Source organism: Uloborus diversus, chromosome 1 (assembly GCF_026930045.1).
Source record: "Uloborus diversus isolate 005 chromosome 1, Udiv.v.3.1, whole genome shotgun sequence".
Taxonomy (NCBI): domain Eukaryota; kingdom Metazoa; phylum Arthropoda; class Arachnida; order Araneae; family Uloboridae; genus Uloborus; species Uloborus diversus.
In genome coordinates, this window is record NC_072731.1 from 255,328,998 (window position 1) to 255,348,745 (window position 19,748).

Genomic DNA, 19,748 nt, shown 5'->3' on the forward strand with positions numbered 1-19,748 from the left:
AATAGGAACTCTTCGGGGTCTGTAATAAATGAACAATATTGCTATGATTAATAAAATTTTTATATTGAAATTACCGTAGTTGAAAACGTAAATATCAAAATATCATGATATTTTCAAAACAAATTTCGGATACATATCATGATATATATATCGGCGAACCCTGCTTTTACTACAAATCAAAAGGCAAGTGAGACCGTGGTAGGCATCAAGGGCGCCCATATAGGGGGGCAAGGGGGGCTCAAGCCCCCCTTTGGGATGAGAACTTCTTTGCTTTTAGTGCTTTTTTCCTTGCAAAGATGTAAAAAAATTTCTTTTCTATCTATCAATGAATAAGTTATTAAAAATGTCAAATTTTGATATCTCTATAATCTGTACTGAAATCAGTTTCCATGAGGAAAATGTTCTGCTAAACCATTGGGAAAATTCCTGAGTCCCCCCTTAGAATTTTGCATATGGGCGCCCATGCTAGGCATAGAATACGGTGGTTCATCTAAAAGCCGAAACAAGCTTTTAGCCTTATCTTTGCAGGAGACGATGATGATGATAATGAAAAAGCTATTTTTCATACTCTATTCAAAACTAACTTGGAAACAAACCTGAGGTTAGTTTTCTCTGTTTCACTGCTTTCATTAAACCATCTAGCACAGTATTTCATACTTTGTTGAGTATGAGCACCGTCTAAGTAAAAGGTGATGCGAGGTTTCTTCAGTACTTGAAACCTTCCAGGCCACGTACTGGAAACTAATGCTAAAATCAATATTTACATTATTTAGGCATTTTGTTTACAACATTCACACAATTTTATACAATTTTTATTATAATTCAAATATTAAATTTTATTCACATTTACAATTTCATTGCATTTGGTTCCAAAACACATTTAAACATTTTGGAAACATCAGATTTGGATTTTAAAAAAAGAAAAGAAAAAAAACACAGTTCAGACTTTTATGATGTTTAAGAGCCATTGTCTGTAAGAATCAGGCAGTTTAAAGCATTTGTGATTGTTGACATTTTTAATTTTTTTTATTTTCACATATGTTGTTCCTTATCATAAATGTAATGTAAATCCGAAATTTGAGCTTTGTCTCACTGACCGTTTTTGAGAAAACAATTTTTTTTGTTTAGGGGGCGTGGCACATTTTTGCCGGTTTTTCAAATTTGCAGATTTTAATGTGCTTGTTACTTGAAGCACCCTTATAATGACATGGATTTTTTAATTCCATATTACTATATGATCTTGTTAGATACTGTTACAGCTGTCAAATCGGTGACACTGCGAGGGCGACGCCCACAAACTCCGTTTAAAAATGACCGAAAATGATTTTTTTTCTATATTCAAGGCCAATTTTCTCAAAGCGCCTTCATGATGACACCAACATTTTTAGATCATTTTCTAGCCACACTTACATACATCAAAAATATGTATCAAAATCGGTGTCACTATAAGGGCACCAGAAGATATTGGAACTTTTATTCAATAAATTTCACAAAAACACAAATATTTAGAATCTAATTACAACTGTCGCCCTCATAGCAGATATCTGATACTACATTAGGTTGATAACTACCATGTTTGTCTAACATTTGCACACAAAAAATCAGTGTCACTCCTATTATTTTTGGAAATATAATCGTTCCAAGTTAGTACGTTATGGGGTTTTTTCTATATTTCTTTATTTAATATTTTCACACCCAGATTTTTTTTTTAAACATATTTATTTTTAATTTAATACAAAGAAGTGTACTTTATAACATAAACAGCTTTGGGCAGCAAGAGAGTCTTTTTCTTGAATAGAAAATGCCCGTTTTGATATAGGTACCAGGTGGATCTATTATGCATAACATGTCTAGACTATTATACCAATACTCGTCTTGTTTTTCCGGCCAAACAAATTTATTTATTCCAATTGTTCTTGACATGCATTTGACCTAAACTTGCAAATGGTCAACTTCTACTATTTTTCTGGGATACCATGTTTTCAAATACTTTAGTGCTACAAAATTAGCAGTTTTCAATAAGAGATGACCGTCTTTCTGAAATTGGTTTGATTTGATTCTTAATGTTTTCTTCGTTTTGGTCTACGTTATCCTCAAATTCAGTTTCAGATTCTGAATGTTCACTTTCTTCAATATTCTCATTTGATGTATTGAGAACGCATTCGTTTTTTTTTTTTTTTTTTTTTGTTTCTTCCATCGAAAAAAAAAAGGGATAGGATTTGTTTCATAGAACAATACTCTGAAGTAACGAACAGTTTTTCTCCCGTTACGAACTGCATTTCTCATCTAGTGTGCAACTTGACAGGGATGTTGTTTTTTCCCAGTATTTTCACCAATCGTAAATTGTTCTTATAAATACTCCTTCTGCTTTGAAGTGAACTTGAACTGAGCTCGTAAAGATAGAGCCCATCCAATTTCATTAAATTGAACTTTTGGCAATGCAGGGGTATTTATTAGTTGAAAATTTGAAGCATTTATATAAGATGTTTGTAAGAGCTTCTCTTTGGAATAAATAGATTTGTTTGGCCGAAAAAAAAGATGAGTATTGGTATGATAATCTAGACATATTATGCACAATACATCCGCCCTTACCTATATCAAAACGGGCATTTTCTATTCAAGAAAAAGACGCTCTTACTGCCCAAAGCTATTTATGTTAAAAGATACACATTTTTATATTAAATTAAAAATAAATATGTTCAAAAAATCTATCTGGGGGTGAAAAGATTAAATAAATAAATATAAAAAAACGCCATAACGTACTAACTTCGAAAGATTATATTTCCAAAAATAATAGGAGTGACACCGATTTTTTTTTTGTGCAAATGTTAGACAAACATGTTGGTTACCAACCAAATTTAGTATCAAATCTCTGCTATGGGGGCGACAGTTGTAGTTAGATTTTAAATATTTGTGTTTTTGTGAAATTTATCGAATAAAAGTTCCAATATCTTCTGGCACCCTTATAGTGACACCGATTTTGATACATATTTGTGATGTATGTAAGTGTGGCTAGAAAATGATATAAAAATGTTGGTGTCATCATGAAGGCGCTTTGAGAAAATTGGCATTGAATATAGAAAAAAAATCATTTTCGGTCATTTTTAAACGGAGTTTGTGGGCGTCGCCCTCGTAGTGTCACCGATTTGACAGCTATAACAGTATTTAACAAGACCATAAAGTAATATGGAATTAAAAAATACATGTCATTATAAGGACACTTCAAGCAACAAGCACATTAAAATCTGCAAATTTGTAAAAATGGCAAAAATGTGCCACGCCCCCTAAACAAAAAAAAATATTTTCTCAAAAACGGTGAGTCAGACAAAGCTCAAATTTTGGATTTACATTACATTCATGATAAGGAACAACATATGTGAAAATAAAGAAAATTAAAAATCCCAACAATCACAACCTGCCTGATCCTTACAGACAATGGATCTTAAGGAACAACAGCCCCCCCCCCCCATAAAATAAATCCCCCCCCCCCCCCCGAAAAAGTTAATGTCCTTAAATATATGATGTGTGTACAAAGTCAGCCTTTGACATTTTCAAGCAAAGAATTAAATCGATGATCTCTTAGTTTGAAGTATAACTAAAAATTGACAATGTTACAGAATAATCTAGACATTTATGCAACTACGTTAAATATCTAATCCACCACTAAAGTAGTTCCTAACTTCGATTTTCAAATTCCATCTGGATGAAAAAAAAATACATCTGATATTCTTTTGTATTTATTTAGAACAATGTATTTAAAAAAAAGTTTTTTTTTTTGAAAAGAGATGAGTGATGTTAAAGGTAAATATTAGAGAAATGTGAATAGTATAAACATTATTATTATTATTTTAACTTAAATTATCAACAGTAAAGAGAAAAAAGTAGAATGTAGGCTGAATTTTTTTTTTTTTTTTTAATTTTTAAAATTAAGAAATAAAACTTCTGAAAAAAATTCTGGTTATACAGTGAAAAAGAACTTTTAAAAGAGCATTTTACTGTTAAAACTTTTAAATTATTTTAATGAACATAAAAAAATAATTTAAATATAATGACTAAAATGGATAAAAGTTAGAAACAAATCATGTTTAAACCAAAGATATTGAGCAACAGAAACACTTGTTGCAGACTATTACGACAATGCAAAAAGTTGGATAATATTCTAATTTTTTAGCACACAACGAAAAGACAGCAATGGTCTTTAAAGGACAAATTTACAAATAACATCAACAATTTCAAATGTTACAACACTGCTGAAAACCATTTTTAAATGTTAATAAGGTATAGTTTCAATTCAATTTAAAACAGAAATTAAAAACTACAGTAAAAATGGAATAAGTGTGTGAAGAAGTGAGGAAGAAGTTTTTCCAGATTATATTGAACAATAAACATTTAGATGAAATGTTTTTACAGTTTCATTTTACATACGCAATATTTACCTTCCTTTATCTTTGAGTTTAAGATGTACGGAGATGCCATTGTTAAAGGCACAGAAAACAAGTTTGAATTTTCCAAAAGTAACTCTTGATTCCTTGACCAATCAAACACGGCACTATCTGTAAGAAATTAACTATGTGTTATAAACGCATTGTAAAAAAAAACAAATCAAATGTTGTTATTAAAACTCAAAGTTCTTTCATAGTACAAATGATGCAGAAAAGCTATTTTAAAGAAACAATTTGAAATATTAATTGAAACTTAAGATACACAAAATTTGAACAAGCTATTTACTAAAAGTAGATAGCTAACGGACAAAAGAGAAATTGAAGTGAAACATAAAAAAAATAATAGGGTTGTCACACAGTTTAAATACTGAACTTGGCTGAAAACAGTATAAGTATTAAATTGCTGGGAGAATGTTTCCAGTTATATTTAAAGGACGAGTTCCATTTATGACTAGACCATACTTACAATTTTCAGCCTATGAATGTTTAGAGCAGAAGAATAAAAAATACTAATGCTCAAATTTTCCGCTCTATGAAATAGTTAAAACAGAATATAATTTTAAAAAATGTCTTAAATGAAGTTTGACAATAACTTATAGAAACAAAGGCAATAAGTTGATATAAAAAAATATTAATAAATAAAAATGATTATAAAAACTAAATTGGAAATAATTACTTGCACTTTGGAGGTTAAAAGCAATTTCCAATAGAAAGCTCATCGATTAAAAAAAATTGCTGGTCACATGCTTTTTTAGTCATAAGCTCACGTTTTCTGCACTGAAAAAGGGCTTCCTTGTAATTCTGAAACTAACATACAGTCGAGTACCGACTTACGCGAGAGACGCGTTCCAAGACATCTCGCGTAAGTCGGAATTTCACGTTGTGGAACAAGGTATGTTTAGTAATTTTTTATAAGCATACCTAATTTTTTCAGACGTTTGTAAACAACCCTCATATTGTTTCAAACCATTTATTAACTATATATTGCAGTATCTTTTACAAAGAACGGAACACACCTCTTTCTAGCCCCTTTAATCCACAATGCAAGAGCAGCTTCCATTTTCATGATGTTAGTATTTTGCTCCGAAACTACTCTGCGAGCTTCAGTATCAAAACTTAATTTATAACTTCAATATCGAGGAGGGGGGGAGTGGAACCCCTAATTCACTTTGACTGTGGTCTTTACTCCTAGAAGGGATTTTTTCTGTGTACAGTTTGCTTACATTTATTCAAATAATCTGTACACTACAATTTGGAAGCATCACTACAAAACAACTAAACAATCAAAATATTGAATAATCAGTATGTGAATTTACATTACATTTAGGTGACTCATATGACATAAATGTAGGGGAGAACGGGATGGTTGGCTATAGGGGCAGGTAAACTAAGCAACAATAGCTCGTAACCATTGCATAATTTTCATCAACTAATCACAAGCGTCAATACCCCATGTCATCCACAAACTTGTGCGAAGTGAGCCGCAGCAGTCGCGAGGCGTTAGTAAGTGAGATCACATGCTGTGTTTTTGCTATCGGTAAGTAATTTTTTTTGTTCCTTTTTTTTGGTGTTGTGCCCCTCCTCTGGACTTAGAAACAACGTTGTTCTTTTGCCAAATTAAAATATAATAGTTCTATTATATATAGCATAGTATTGCTTCTATGTTAGTGCCACAGTTTGCATATGATGAGCAAGTAAAATTCAAAATGGCGTCAGGGGCTGGTTGGCAAATTTCGTTCAAGGTAGGTAGATTAATGATGATGGTAGGTAGACTAATTGATTAGCAATTTATTACAATAATTCAAGTTACAATTAAGGTTGGAACAGAAAGCATACAAAGAATTAATCTTACTTATTGTTATTTTTAAGTTTTTTTTTTTTAATCTTTAAAATAAGAGAATTAAAAATTGTTACATTCTCCGTTCACAAAGAACTTTGATAATGTATCTCAAATTTAAGTTTTTTTATATTAAATAACAAGTTTCAATCATTTAGTAAATTTTGGTGTTTTATTTTATATTAATCCTCTTTATTTACACTAATTACTGCCTAGGTCAAGCTACCCCATGCATATGGTCAACTTACCCCGGACATGGGGTAGGTTGATCAAAGGTCAGTGGTTTATAAAATCGGCTAAATAAGTGTTAGAGTGATGAAAATATAGGTCATATTATAGTGTTTTAGGTACCTGAATAGTTCTTCTATCGGTAGCAATTGTTGTATTTGTCATATTAAGTTCAACATCACAGATATACGAGTTTAAGTCAAAAGTTAGTCAACCGTTCCCGGTCTCCCTTATTTTGCAATCAAATTTTTAAACTTACAAGCCTCATCATGCTTTGACAACCAAACTCTTGCTAATTGAAGGGCTAAAGATGCATTTACATTCTGAACAATTCCTGGAATGCCTAATGAAATATTCTTATCGTATGCTTCTAATGGTGGAGCCAAAACTAAGGGACACTACAAAAAATAAAAATATACATTAACAATCATAAAGAAAACTAACACAAATAAAAAATCATTCATTTTTTTCAAAACTGCAGAAACTTGATTTGGTGTAATCACATTTTAAAACCTCCCTAATCAAAATGAAAAAAAGATTTTATGAAAACTTATTTAAGAAAAATCACACTCAAAATACTTACCAGGAAACAGGGTTCGTGATTTTTTTTCTTTTTTTAAAAAAAATCAAAAATGTCGGATTTTTCAATTTTTTTTTATTGCTCAAAAATTTATAGATATTAATTACCTTACATTTATAAACATAATTTATTTCATATAATAGATGAATCTATTCAGCTTACTTTTAAAATTAAGATCAGTTCGCTAACTGCTCAAAAATTTTTAAGATTTAAAAATACATTATGCATAGATAAGATGAGATTTTGTTTTAGGCTTTGTTTAAAGATAAGATTTCCATCAACTTGCACGTTTTACAAAATATATTGAACAATTATTTTTCTTAATTATATTAGTCATGGTGTATAAGAAAAACTGCAAATTTTTGTTTTGTTCTAAACAAATTTTGGAGTAAAAGCAATATTGCAAGAGTAAAAATCTGTTGCACACATAGAAAGATCTATGTAGGTTTGCCTGTTGAAGTTAAGATAGTGTAATGCAGTGTAGTTTAATTTAGAGAAATACATTCTAAAAGTGCAAAATGAATTTATAAAAATAAAATCAATTGTTTTTAATTAATTATCCTGATAAAAAATTCACTTGATTCAAATCAATTGATTTAAATCAATGACATTTAAAAAAAAATAATCACTTGATTTAAATCAATCTGATTTAAAGCCCCTGGATGGGACTCAAAATATTCAAGAACCTATTCTATACCTGCCAACATCTACAGGAAAAAAAATCCAGTAGCTGATTACAACGGATTTTTCATTGTTATTCAGGGAAGAATAGATATTTTTTATTATCCTTCTTAGTACAACCAAATGTTCCTTACATCATATACACGATCAAGAGAAATGATCAAAATATAGCAATCTCAGAAGAACCAGTAGAGTTGGCAGGTATGCCATTCACAGAATTTTTTTAAAGCAAAAGAATTTTAAATGAAACATGTAAAAATATTACATCATATAAATAATAAAATAATGCAAGCAAAGTCATATCAATACCAAATTCAATACTCATATTTTAAAAATTACTTAAATGTGTTAAAATAATTTCGAATTGAAGAATAACCACTTGTGAATTTGGACGTAACAAATACATATCGTCGCCTCAGAACAACAGTAAGACATCTAATTCCAGGAATAACAGTAAGATACCCTACTGTTGCTTAGTATGAAGAAAGAAGACTTAAACTGAGAATAAGCTAGCATATTGCGGCAAAAAAAGAAAAGATAAATAAAGTATACTTTTTAAAAATTGCTATTTGAAGTAAACATCGATTAATACATACATTTACATTTTGCGCCGCTTTTTGAAGCACTTTTATCGCATTTTCTGGTTGAGGAACTGTAAATGCCGGAACATCCGTCTTAAATATCCCAGCTTTTTGTGCAGCTATTTCAGTAATAGTATGCCCTAAAACATTTACATGATCAAATCCAAGAGACGTTACACCAACAACTACTGGTTTTCTGTAGAGAAAAAAAATATATATAATTCTTTTGACAGAATAAAATTAAATTTTAAAATAAAAATTTATTAAAGTAAATTTAATTGGATTAACACTTAAAAATAACACTCCACCTCTGCAATGTATGCACACAAAAAAAAAAAAAAATCTACACTGAAAAAAAGAGCAAAAAAAAGAAATGAGTATGTCAACTCTTTCCCTGTTAAAACAGAGAGAGAGAAAAAAAAAACACAGTTAAAAGTGCCTTTGATAAGTGCTGAAAATAACCTGTAGCACAGCATTCAAGTTTAAATAATTTTAAACTAAAAATAAAATGAGCTATGGAAGTTTTCAGAATGCTCTATAAAGAAGCATGACTACAGAAAATTGTATGCTTTCGAAATATGGTTCCAGTTCAAAAATCTAAAACTGTTCTGGTAGCGGCAATTCTGATAGGACTTTTTTTTTTTTTTGGATTTTAGAGGTCATAGCAAAATTTAAAAAAATGCTTGCCATATATTTACCAAAAAAAAGTATGCAAAATGCTTCAAAAATTCACAATACACATAAAATTTAAGGTTATCTCTTTGTTCTAATCATTTTATCATTTAAGGTTGCAGTACAATTTTCAGCAATTATAGAGTTATCAAACTCAAAAACATTTTCAATTTTTTCTGCATCAATTAGCAATCTGACGATTGGGACAGTGTAATAAAAGACATAATTTTATTTATATCTTCTTTATTCATGTTTATTTTATTTATTATTATTATTATTATTTTGGTTTTTACACAATCTAATAAATTAAAAACTTCAGCTTGCTTTTCCAGAAATATTGAATCTCAAAATCAGCTATCATATTCAAAATTTTCATCATTGAATATGATAGCTGATAACAGATGACACCAGGTATTTATCAGAACTTCAGAAGTTTTGATTGTATATTATTTGAATAAAATGTCTTAAAAATTTTTAAGGTGCTCACAAATAAGAATATAGGCCGAAATATATCGAAAACTGGCAGTTTTAAGTTTATGCATTAACAGTAAAGAAAAAAATGGTTTTAGTAATGATGGTTACAGATGTGACCAAAAATGTCCAGAGTTTTATTTTCATTACATATACCTCATATGGACTAAAATAAAATACAATGGATTACAAAAGGGGGGCAGCAGAATTTTGAAAGTCAAATTTTATATTTTAATGCTTAATCCAGCAAAATCGGATTTAAAAGAAAAGTTCGGACAAAAAAATTGATGGCCCCATCTATTTTTGAATTTGAGAACTAAAATAAAAATATTGAAATTCATTTTCAAAGTGCAGATTTTGGACATTTATGGACTAATAGAGAATCTATGACATTCGAATCAATGAAAGTATGGATTAAACAAAATGAACCAGAAAGTGCAGATTAAAAAACATAACCTATAAGCAGGGGCGGCAAATAGGGGGAGCAAGAGGGGGGCGGTTGCACCCCCAAATATTTTGCGCAGAATATTAAGAAATCAGGATATTCAATTTACCTAATGCGCAAATCAGTGATCATATGCAATAGGAAGTTAAAAAAAAAATAAATCTGCAGATGATCTTTAGTAAAAGTTGATGAAACTCGAGACCTGTCCAGCCACGAGCAAGTGTTTTTCGCTATTTGGATAAAAACTTTGAAATTCATGAATCATTTTCAGAACTTTCATAATAAAAAAAATAGATGGAGAATAAGTTTGTTTCAACTAAAGAAGAATTTTCCTCATATGGTTTAAATGCATCATACTTGTAAGTGCGCTGTTAAGATGATGCTTTTGCTTCCAATGTGAAAGGGCAGTGCAGTGTGACTGGCCCAATTTTTACGAGAAGTTTCTTGGTATTTTGAGTTCATTGTTGCGCTTATATTTTAAATATACGTTCAGTTAGTGAGTGAACATTGATTCCTCCTGTTAAGAGGCATATTTGAGCAGTTCAATACATTGTATACTTTAATGGAAATTTATTCTTACAAAAGACACGCTATTTTTGAAAAAAATTCGTGCATCAACAGATACTTTTGCTGGGTGAGGTACAAAATAGTCTTCAAAAGTTAAAGCTAGAACTCTTGATTGAGCTTCTATTGAGAGCTTCTTGTTAATTTGGATTTATTGGACATATTAAAAAATAAATAAATAAAGTGACAAAAATCCACATGATGATGCAAAGTCAAATGATCGACTCAATATTTTGTATCAAATAATAGATTCATTCAGTTTCTAATGAAATTAACACAAGATTTAGTGATAAATCTAAGTTCAATATTAAATGTGCAGGTTATTGAACAAGATAAATAAAATATTTCAGTTACAAGAAAAAGTTGTTGAACGAAGCAAAAAGAATCGTTTTGCGAAGAGCCAGTGTACTTCAATGATGAAAAATGAAGACTAGAGCACAAATTTTAAACTTGCGTGGTTTTTTTTTTAAAGAGAAAAATTTTAAAGATGCGTTTTCTAACATAACTTTGTAGCTTCAATTATTTTTTCACCGATTTCAATCAACTCAGATAACTGTTAAAGATCATTTTCGTTTCTCAGAAGATTAGAGTTTTTTTTTTTTTTTTTTTGGTGCATGATGGGACAAGCAAGTCTTTCATCTTCAGCTATACTGCCAAGAGCATGCCACTGGATATTGACGGAATATACCAAGATTTCCTCTTCTTCTGGATTCCAAAAATCGTGCATTAAAAATTTACTTTAGAAACAATAGTATCAAGATCTTTTCTGTATAACAGAAAAGATCTTGTTTGTTTCAGTTGACTATAAAATAAATTAAAAGTGTGGATATTTAAATTTGAATTTCTTTAATGACCTTACTTTAAAAAAATGTACTCGCATTTAATTCCACACTGAGAAAATTCATGTTTAAAAAACTCGACCCCCCAAATGAAATGTTGAAATGCCGCCCCTGCCTATAAGTAGAACCAAGGTACATAAACAAGCTACTAATTGTGTTTTGAATTCAAGAGAATGAAGTATAAAACTGAATAAGAGAAAATCACATCATCAAAATCATATTACAAAAATATAAAATACGGCCTAAAAAAATACATTGTCTTAACCAGAGGCGGATACAGGATTTCATTTGAGGCGAGGGGGGGGTATGGCCAGGGGTGAGAGTGGACTCAAATAAAATTATTTGAAGACACTCTGAAGTTTTCAAAAACTACGAGAAAGTCACCCCCTCTCCTCCCCCCTTGTAAAAAATTCAAAATTGTGCACAAAAATTATTGAAATAACCATTTTTAATTTTTTTAAATAATTTTTCAGGTTTTAGAATGTGTTGTCAGCCCAAAATTTTCGGAAACGGCAACCATAGATTTGGTAGTCTCATGTAAGGCAATTTTCTTAAACTACTGGTTACATTTAATTAAATAATAATAATTAAAGTAAATCACTTGGTTTAACCTCTGGGCTTCACCTTGTAAAAGCCGTGAAGGGATGGTATGACATTTCCTGTTCTAACTGAACTTTTACATAGTGACTTTGAATAAAAAGGGCATCTCAGATATGAGTTGAAAAAACTTATAGGGCTTGTTGATATTTGTAACAGAACCCAAAAAGTTATAGATCTGGGTCCGAAATAAAGGATTGTTTGGCATAAAAGTTGAGATTAAACATTAACTAACTGACGTAACTAAAAAGCTATTGCACATTAATTATAATAAAATAAACATTAGATAGTAGCTTCTTACGATGGCCTCTGCTCTTTTTTTATATTTTATATACTGATATCTCAATAAAGAAGGTTCATTTCATTCATGTATCTGATTATCACACATCATATCTTGTATGCAGAAATATACTGTTAAAACTTCACTTTAAAATGCGGCAAAAATTGAATTAAAAATCAAATATTTTACATATGTAATTTAAGATATTATTCAATACTAACCAATTGACTCTTTTCGGTTGGAGAAAAATCAGAGGTGGACAAGAACGTCTCAGTCTCAGAGTCTGATACAGGAACTCGGAATATGTTTCAATCGGATTTAGGTTATCAGATTTTTTTAATTTTGCGAAAAAAAAAGACAACAATATTTTGTCACCCGAAAAGTTCATTGTTTTTGTTATAGGTAGTCCTTTTCTAACAAAACACGGCTTTTTACAGCAGTTTCCATCCAATACAAGAGGATAATTAATGGAAACCCTCATATAACGAGGTTTCGCGCTAACACAAAACTAAAATTTTACATTTCTTGCGCAACACCAAATCCAAAACACTGATTTAAACTAAATAACTATTCATAGCACATTTACAAATAAATTCAGCACAAACAAAAATGAACCTGTCTAAAAATCACAACAGAAAGGAATAATAATTTACAGAGACTTTACATAAAAGATAATTACACAATCAAATGTTTTATCAATTGAAGCGATGCCTTACAGCTCTGGAAATATTCCTATCGTCCATTAAATTTGTTGCATAAAAAGCGTTTTTTGTTACTCCAGTTTACTGGTGCCTGAAAACAGCCCCGTAGAAAGACCGTCTTAAGCAAATCTATACATCAATAGCAAATGAAATGTTATGCCACCAAAAAAAAAAAGAATTCAAAAATTATTTCCTTTTTCTTATGGTTCCGTTCAGGTTTTTTTTTTCTCTACTACTCAAATGCAATGACCTTTATAACAATTATGAAGAAATTTCGCAGATTATGGGACAGGGGGAGAGGTCTTGACCCACATGACACCCCCCCCCCCTGCTTGTATCCAACCCCTCATGTAATGCGCAAAAAATATCGAATTAAAAAAAAAAATTTCATGTGGTTTCAATCAAGTTTTTAAATCTTTTTAATCAAACATTAAGATACATTCGAGTTTTTTTTTTTTTTTGGGGGGGGGGGGGTAATGACCCCTGTGACCCCCTCTCTTGTATCCGCCACTGGTTTTAACTTGCCTTACATTCAAGTAAGTAAATCAAAATGGCTATCCGGATTAAGCAAAGTCCATTTCAATAGACTCTGGATTAATGAAGGTTTATGGCATATAACTAAACGTTACAAAAATAAAACAGCTGACACAAAGAGAGCAGACAGATTTGTAAACATAAAAATGTAGTTTGTAAAAACCACATGCAGTTAGTCTCACTTATATTTTTTATTAACATTTTTATTAACAGTTACACACTATTAATCTGCTCTAAAAGCTATCATCTAATATTAGGCTCTGGCACACCGCAATAAAATTTTTGCCTGTTTTCGTTTTCAGTCACCAAGTGTCGCAACCAAAACTTAAAACTACAAATTTGCAAATACTTTCCTCTCGTACAGAGAAAAAAGTTCTATATTTGATCTATTTCAGATAAAGCAGAGCTCGGGGTGACTGGACTTGGATTAACAAGATTAATTGCATTTCTAAAATAAATCATTCAATTATTCTGAAGATTTTTTTTTTGTTATTACTTAACTAATAAATTTTATTTTATTTGGATGATTTCTAATTGATGCATTATTTTTTTGGATCGAATGGTGCATTTGAAAATCTAAATAGAGAGAAATGAAATATGGCCTAATTTGTACTTGGTAGAAAATAATCACAAACATCATATGAAAATTAATTCACACAATATTTTTTACCGTATAACATTTGTGCAATCATAAAGACCTCCGACACCAACTTCCACAACAGCAGCATGAACCTAAATAAAAAATTCGAGCATGAAAGAAAATCGTTAACCAAAGGATGTTTAGAAATTTATACACAATAATCACAGAAATTAAATCAGGAGGAGGAAGAAGTACAAATAAGATAGTTTTTCATATGCAGTGCAATTACAATAACATTTTACTCCATTAAAAATATTAGAAGATCAAGTACAAGGTGTCAAAAAAAAAAAATTCCTGACATATTCAAGGTTGCACAGGAAGCAATGTGATCATGGGTACATAATCATAAAATAATGTCATATTGTGACAGCTTTCTTTCTTTCTTTACTATTTGATGTAAAAATTAAAAAGTTACATTTGACCTTGTTTTAAAGTACAACAAAACTTTGGACTTGTTTTTTTCTTTCTTTTTTTTTGATCCGATTTTCCAGGCAATTCTCTTTTGTATGTAATGTTTATTAAAAAAAAAAGAGTTTAAAAAATGCATCTTGCATACTTTATTTGAAAGTTTGCTGGGTTGGGGTGGGGCTGTTATCCAAGGGTGTCTGCTGAACAATGTCTATCGACACTTTTATTGAACCTTTATCAATGCCTGAGGTTCCTCTTAAAAATAAATAAATAAATAAACTGAATTGCTGTTTGCCTATGAAAAGTGAAGCTGTGGCCTAGAGCAAGTCCATTTCTTTCAAGGGAGAGCAAACAGTGAGAAGAGGAATTTTTCGTTCAGAGTTGGGCTACCATCAACCCTTTTGACCTTCAGCCGTTTTTCCTCACCCCGATTTCAGCAAATGGAATAGTTTAATCCGCTGGGCAACAGAGCTCAACTTGCCAGAAGCGGACAGTAATATATATAGAGAGGAAAGAGGTAAGAAAATGATCGTATAAGAAGTAAATCCAGCCCCCAGAATAGGATTCCCTAGTCTCTACTAGAGGACTTTTAGCATTAAACTTATAGAGGAAAAAACTGTGCCTTTAAAAATTGGTTGTAAAAAGAGGAGGTTGCATATACTGCCGTGCTAAGCACAGATGTGGTGTTTGCACATTTTACCAAAATTGAGTTAATGTCACCGGGTGGTCATTAGTAATTTAGTTTACCTAAATCTCAAGTGTTTTGGCGATTTGTGAACACAAAATATTAAAAAAAGCTTTAGGAACAAAAGTGGTATCTGCATATTTTGCTAAGGCAATTTGAACATAAGCGACAAATACTGAGCCTTTAAAATGTTATCTGAGCAGTTACTCGCATAAATGTTTAAGTAAATATTCAGCTCTTTATATAAATTTTTATACTGAAACTAATTATTTAAGACTGAAATGCTTGTAAAATATTCATATATTATTCTTCCACCCCCCCCCCCCCCCCAAAAAAAAAATCATTCTATGGCCAATGATATTTTTGCTTAAGTATTGCCTGCTGTCAAAATTATTTTCTTGCTTGGTAAAAATGAACCCAGAAAATAAAACATTACAAATAATAGTATAAAAACCAACACATTCTTTGAATATAAAGAAAGGGGAAATTATTATGGTTTACAGTTTAAAATTTTGAAAATGGAGTTTTTCAGAAGGCAGATTCTGGTAGATATATATTAACAAAATAAAACAACAGCTAAGTCCAAATAAAGCAGATGTTTTCAGTATTAATTAATAATACATTAAGAAGGTTTTTAAAGCTATTTTTGTCGTATCTGTGCTGATAACCCTAAACATGATTAGTAATAGTCACTTATGGTTAGGATTGCCAGATTTCTGAAATGTTCAACTGGGACACCAGAATGACCCCCCCCCCCCCTCCAACACATGAAGCTGATTTTTGGAGTGAAAGGCAGTTTATTCTCAATGCTATGAATAAATGGTTACTAACTATAAACCTAAAACGGGGTAATAAAAAATGACATAAACATATAAAAATTGAACTTTTCACTTCTTAGATTGTTAGATATTTGCAATTTATATTAGTTAGTAAAAACACTCTGAATGAGGAATAAGAAATTGAACACTATTAAGATATGCTTTTTATTTTATAGGTTTTTTTTTAAAACGTCTTGTTGTAAACGTCCTCAAACTAATCCGGTACTAATTTTGCGAGTCAATGTTAAAAATGATAACGGAATTATCCTGAATAATCCTTCACAGTTAATTATTTTTAGATCTCTTTGGTCATTTGTGATCAAATTTATCTTTTTCCGGGACGTGAAGAATCCCGGCCGGGACATCGGGATTTTGTCTGAAACCCGGGATTGTCCCGGTCAAACCAGGACGTCTGGCAAGCTTACTTATGGTGAAATCACGAAGTATACAAAAATGTTATTGAAGAGAAAATTCGTCGTAACTACATTCATTAATTTTAAATATATATATAAAGACTTTTATGAAAATACGCTCTCACGTAGGTTAGATAAGTTATTTACAAATCAAAGCAACAAGTTGCAACACTTTAATCATCAATTTCTCATTTTGAGCTCTACTGCAGATGCCACATTTGTGCTTAGCATGGCAGTATAGAGATGGTCCCTCATTGAAGTTTCATTGAATAATATTTTGTTACTTACAAAGTCCTAAACAGTGAAAAATGAAACTAAATGTTTATCCTGCTTCAATAATTAAGTATGCATTAGCATAAAATAAAATCAGTGAATTCACTTGCATTATGTTTAAGACTAACCCCGCTCTGCCCTTAAATAGTTTTTGAGCACTTATTCAAGTCTTTTTTAACACAATATTTGATGCAGTGAGAAGCAAAGGGATGTAAATGGACATTTTTAAGTTTTAAGTAAAACACTTTTAAAGTTAAGGTATTAGGCAGGCTTTCATTAAAAAGTTTTCTAAATCATGCTGTATAACAGCACCTACCAAAGCTACTAGTACTATCTCTAGCCAAAAGAAAGACAGAGGAGAGGTTCACCTAGCATTTGCACTGGTTATCTCCTAATTTTTAATTTTGCCACTTAAATCACTTTGCTTCTCACTGCCTCATTTGGTTAAATTTGTAAAACAAAATTTTTTTATAAAACTGATTTTGCAGAATTAGAAACAGGTTTCACGGAAGATTAAACAAATCGATACACCAAGATCGGAGGATTCCTTCTTAGTGGGTCGATCATTTCTTGTTATAGAGTATATTTAGCTCAATGTTTCAATATGTAAAAGCACACACATAGAAAAATGTAATAAAGCAAAATCACTAAGAGGAAATAAACATGATTTAATATTAAAGTAAATAGGAATTATTTTTTTAATAATGGAAATGTAATTTTTATACTTTTTACAGCTTTACTGCAATGATAAAGCTGAGATGAAGGGAATCTGAATAATACAGAGTTTGTTAAAATACTATTTTAAAAGATTTCCTTGAAAATTTTAAGTTACACAAAAGCCCCTTCACAGATATCCTTAAAAATTAGTTTATGATACAAAATTTTTGTAGATAATTATATATAGCATTAACTAACAAATTTTTTGTATTTTTCAAAATGACGCTGAATGTGTTGATTATAGTGCTTTCACTTCAGCATTTTCAAGAATCGAGTTTCGTATTTTTTTTTTCAAAAAAAAAAAAAAAAAATAGGACTCCTCCCCCATATTTTTACGTCACTAAAGTCTCAACATTTATAAGACTTCCACATTTTTCAAAACATTCCAGGGAAAAAATCACAAACACCTTCTCTTAATATTCAAAACTTCAAAAATTGCCCGGAATCGTGTTTTTACAACTTTGTTTTCGAACAAATCCAGATATTTTCGAAATTTTTTTTTCAGAAAGTGCCCTTGTTTAGAAAGTTGCCAGCTGTAGTGAAAATATGAACTTTGAAGAAATTTTAAGAACCTTGAGCAAAAAATAAGTACTTTTAAGGGTCTTTTTTTTTTGGAAAATGAAAAATGAGGAGTTTCTAAGGACTTTTAAGGATTATGGGAACCCTGTATTAATTGTGTTTAAAAATTAGACTAGTCAAATTAATAAACAGATAAATGCTATAGATTACCTTTTCTTTAACAAATACATAAAATGCCATCACTGTGAGGAATAAAAAATATGTAGGCATGCTTTCTCCATTTTTCTGAAAAGAGAACAAAAAATGGTTAGGCAATGGATGCAAAACTAAATTAGGTACTTTAAAAAAAGTTTGAGGCGACAAATTCATAACCTTGAAGTAAATAATACAAAATAGAAAACAAAATTGATAGAATCTATGTAGCTAAAAAGATTTATCAATAAACAGTAATTCTTGACGAAAAGATTCCTTTAAGATATTCAGCTTCTAACATTTGGCATATATATCTAATTTAAATTTGGTTTCATATTTGAATTTATTATATAATAATAGAGCAGTGAAGATAAAAGTTAACTTATAAGTTGTCAAACTTTCTCATTGATTAGAACATAATTTGATCTAAAATGAAGTAAAATATTATACATATGTCCCTCTGACTTATACAGTCGAACTCTGATTTAATGAACCTCTAAAGTACAATTTTGAAGAGAAAATGATGTTACTTTCAAAAACATAAATGATAATGAGAATTAATTACAAAATGATTACAAGTATATTTAACATTTTAAAAACAACATATTTTTCAAAAACAGTCTTGATTAAAGATAAGAATGATTTAAAATATTCTGGTGCAGTAACAAAGTCATGATCAGTAGAATGTCACAAATTATTGACTTTAGTAAACTAGAGAAAAACATAACTCAGGGGTTTTTTTTTTTTTTTTTTGCGATTTAGAGACAAATTTTCCCCTCACTGAAATGAAAGCAAAATCCCCTATTTAACGAATAATAAACCCTGAAATAACAAATTATTTGAACAGCCGAAAGAAAAGTTTTTTTGTTAATTTGAGTAAGGAAATATTGGACTGTTTTCCAAATGACGTATCCCTATTGTCTGAAACAGAAAAAGACTTATATTGGAATCTGCGATTTTTGACAGCGAGGGAGCAACCAATGAAGAATGATGCTGATGCAGAAAGCAATAATGAAACTCCCATTAAAACTGTTACTTTTTTAGATGCCTTACATGGGCTGTAAATTAAAAATGTATATCATGGCTTCATGCAGCAGGCTGTAAATGACAAGGTAATCTTTTCTCTCCATAAAAGCAAAAGGGAACTATTTTGGATCAAGTATCAAGAAAATTTTCAAACATCTATTACTCAGTACTTTAAAATTTCAAATTAACTAGTGTGTAATGAATCGTGAAATGGTAAACAAAAAGTGAACACTTTCTTCTTTTGAATATTTATGCGCAGTTGCTTATTAGGGCTTTTAAATAAAGTTAGTGCAATTTTTTTTCGCACTCCAATATTACCAATAACTCTGATTTAACGTATAAAAGTTTCAGTCCCGATGAATTCGCTAAATTGGGGTACAATTGTCCGTCTTTTTTGGTTGGACCTTTGGATCGCTACATGAGAATTGACTATATTACTTTAAAGGAGCTGATGTGTGCATCACATGACTTCCTTTTACACCAATTTAATGTAATTTCCCCATTATTGCAATTTTAATGTGATTCAAGTGCTAACTCTCTAAATATCGCCAACAATGGCCACATTGAAACCAGATTTAAAACAAAAAAAAAATCGCTAAATTTGT

The 19,748-nt window shown here is 30.4% G+C and overlaps 1 protein-coding gene across 1 annotated transcript in view; it reads right to left on the bottom strand.

Annotated features, from left to right (window-relative positions):
• The window catches only part of LOC129220224 (folylpolyglutamate synthase, mitochondrial-like), a 48,777-nt gene that overhangs the window by 13,551 nt on the left and 15,478 nt on the right, over nt 1–19,748 (bottom strand). Inside the window, exons 5-10 of the mRNA XM_054854592.1 lie at nt 18,136–18,210; nt 14,123–14,184; nt 8,365–8,545; nt 6,767–6,905; nt 4,437–4,553; nt 597–747 (exon numbers count right to left, since the gene is read on the bottom strand). Of these exons, the coding sequence (XP_054710567.1) occupies nt 597–747; nt 4,437–4,553; nt 6,767–6,905; nt 8,365–8,545; nt 14,123–14,184; nt 18,136–18,210 (725 nt within the window). The remainder of the gene's footprint in view (nt 1–596; nt 748–4,436; nt 4,554–6,766; nt 6,906–8,364; nt 8,546–14,122; nt 14,185–18,135; nt 18,211–19,748) is intronic.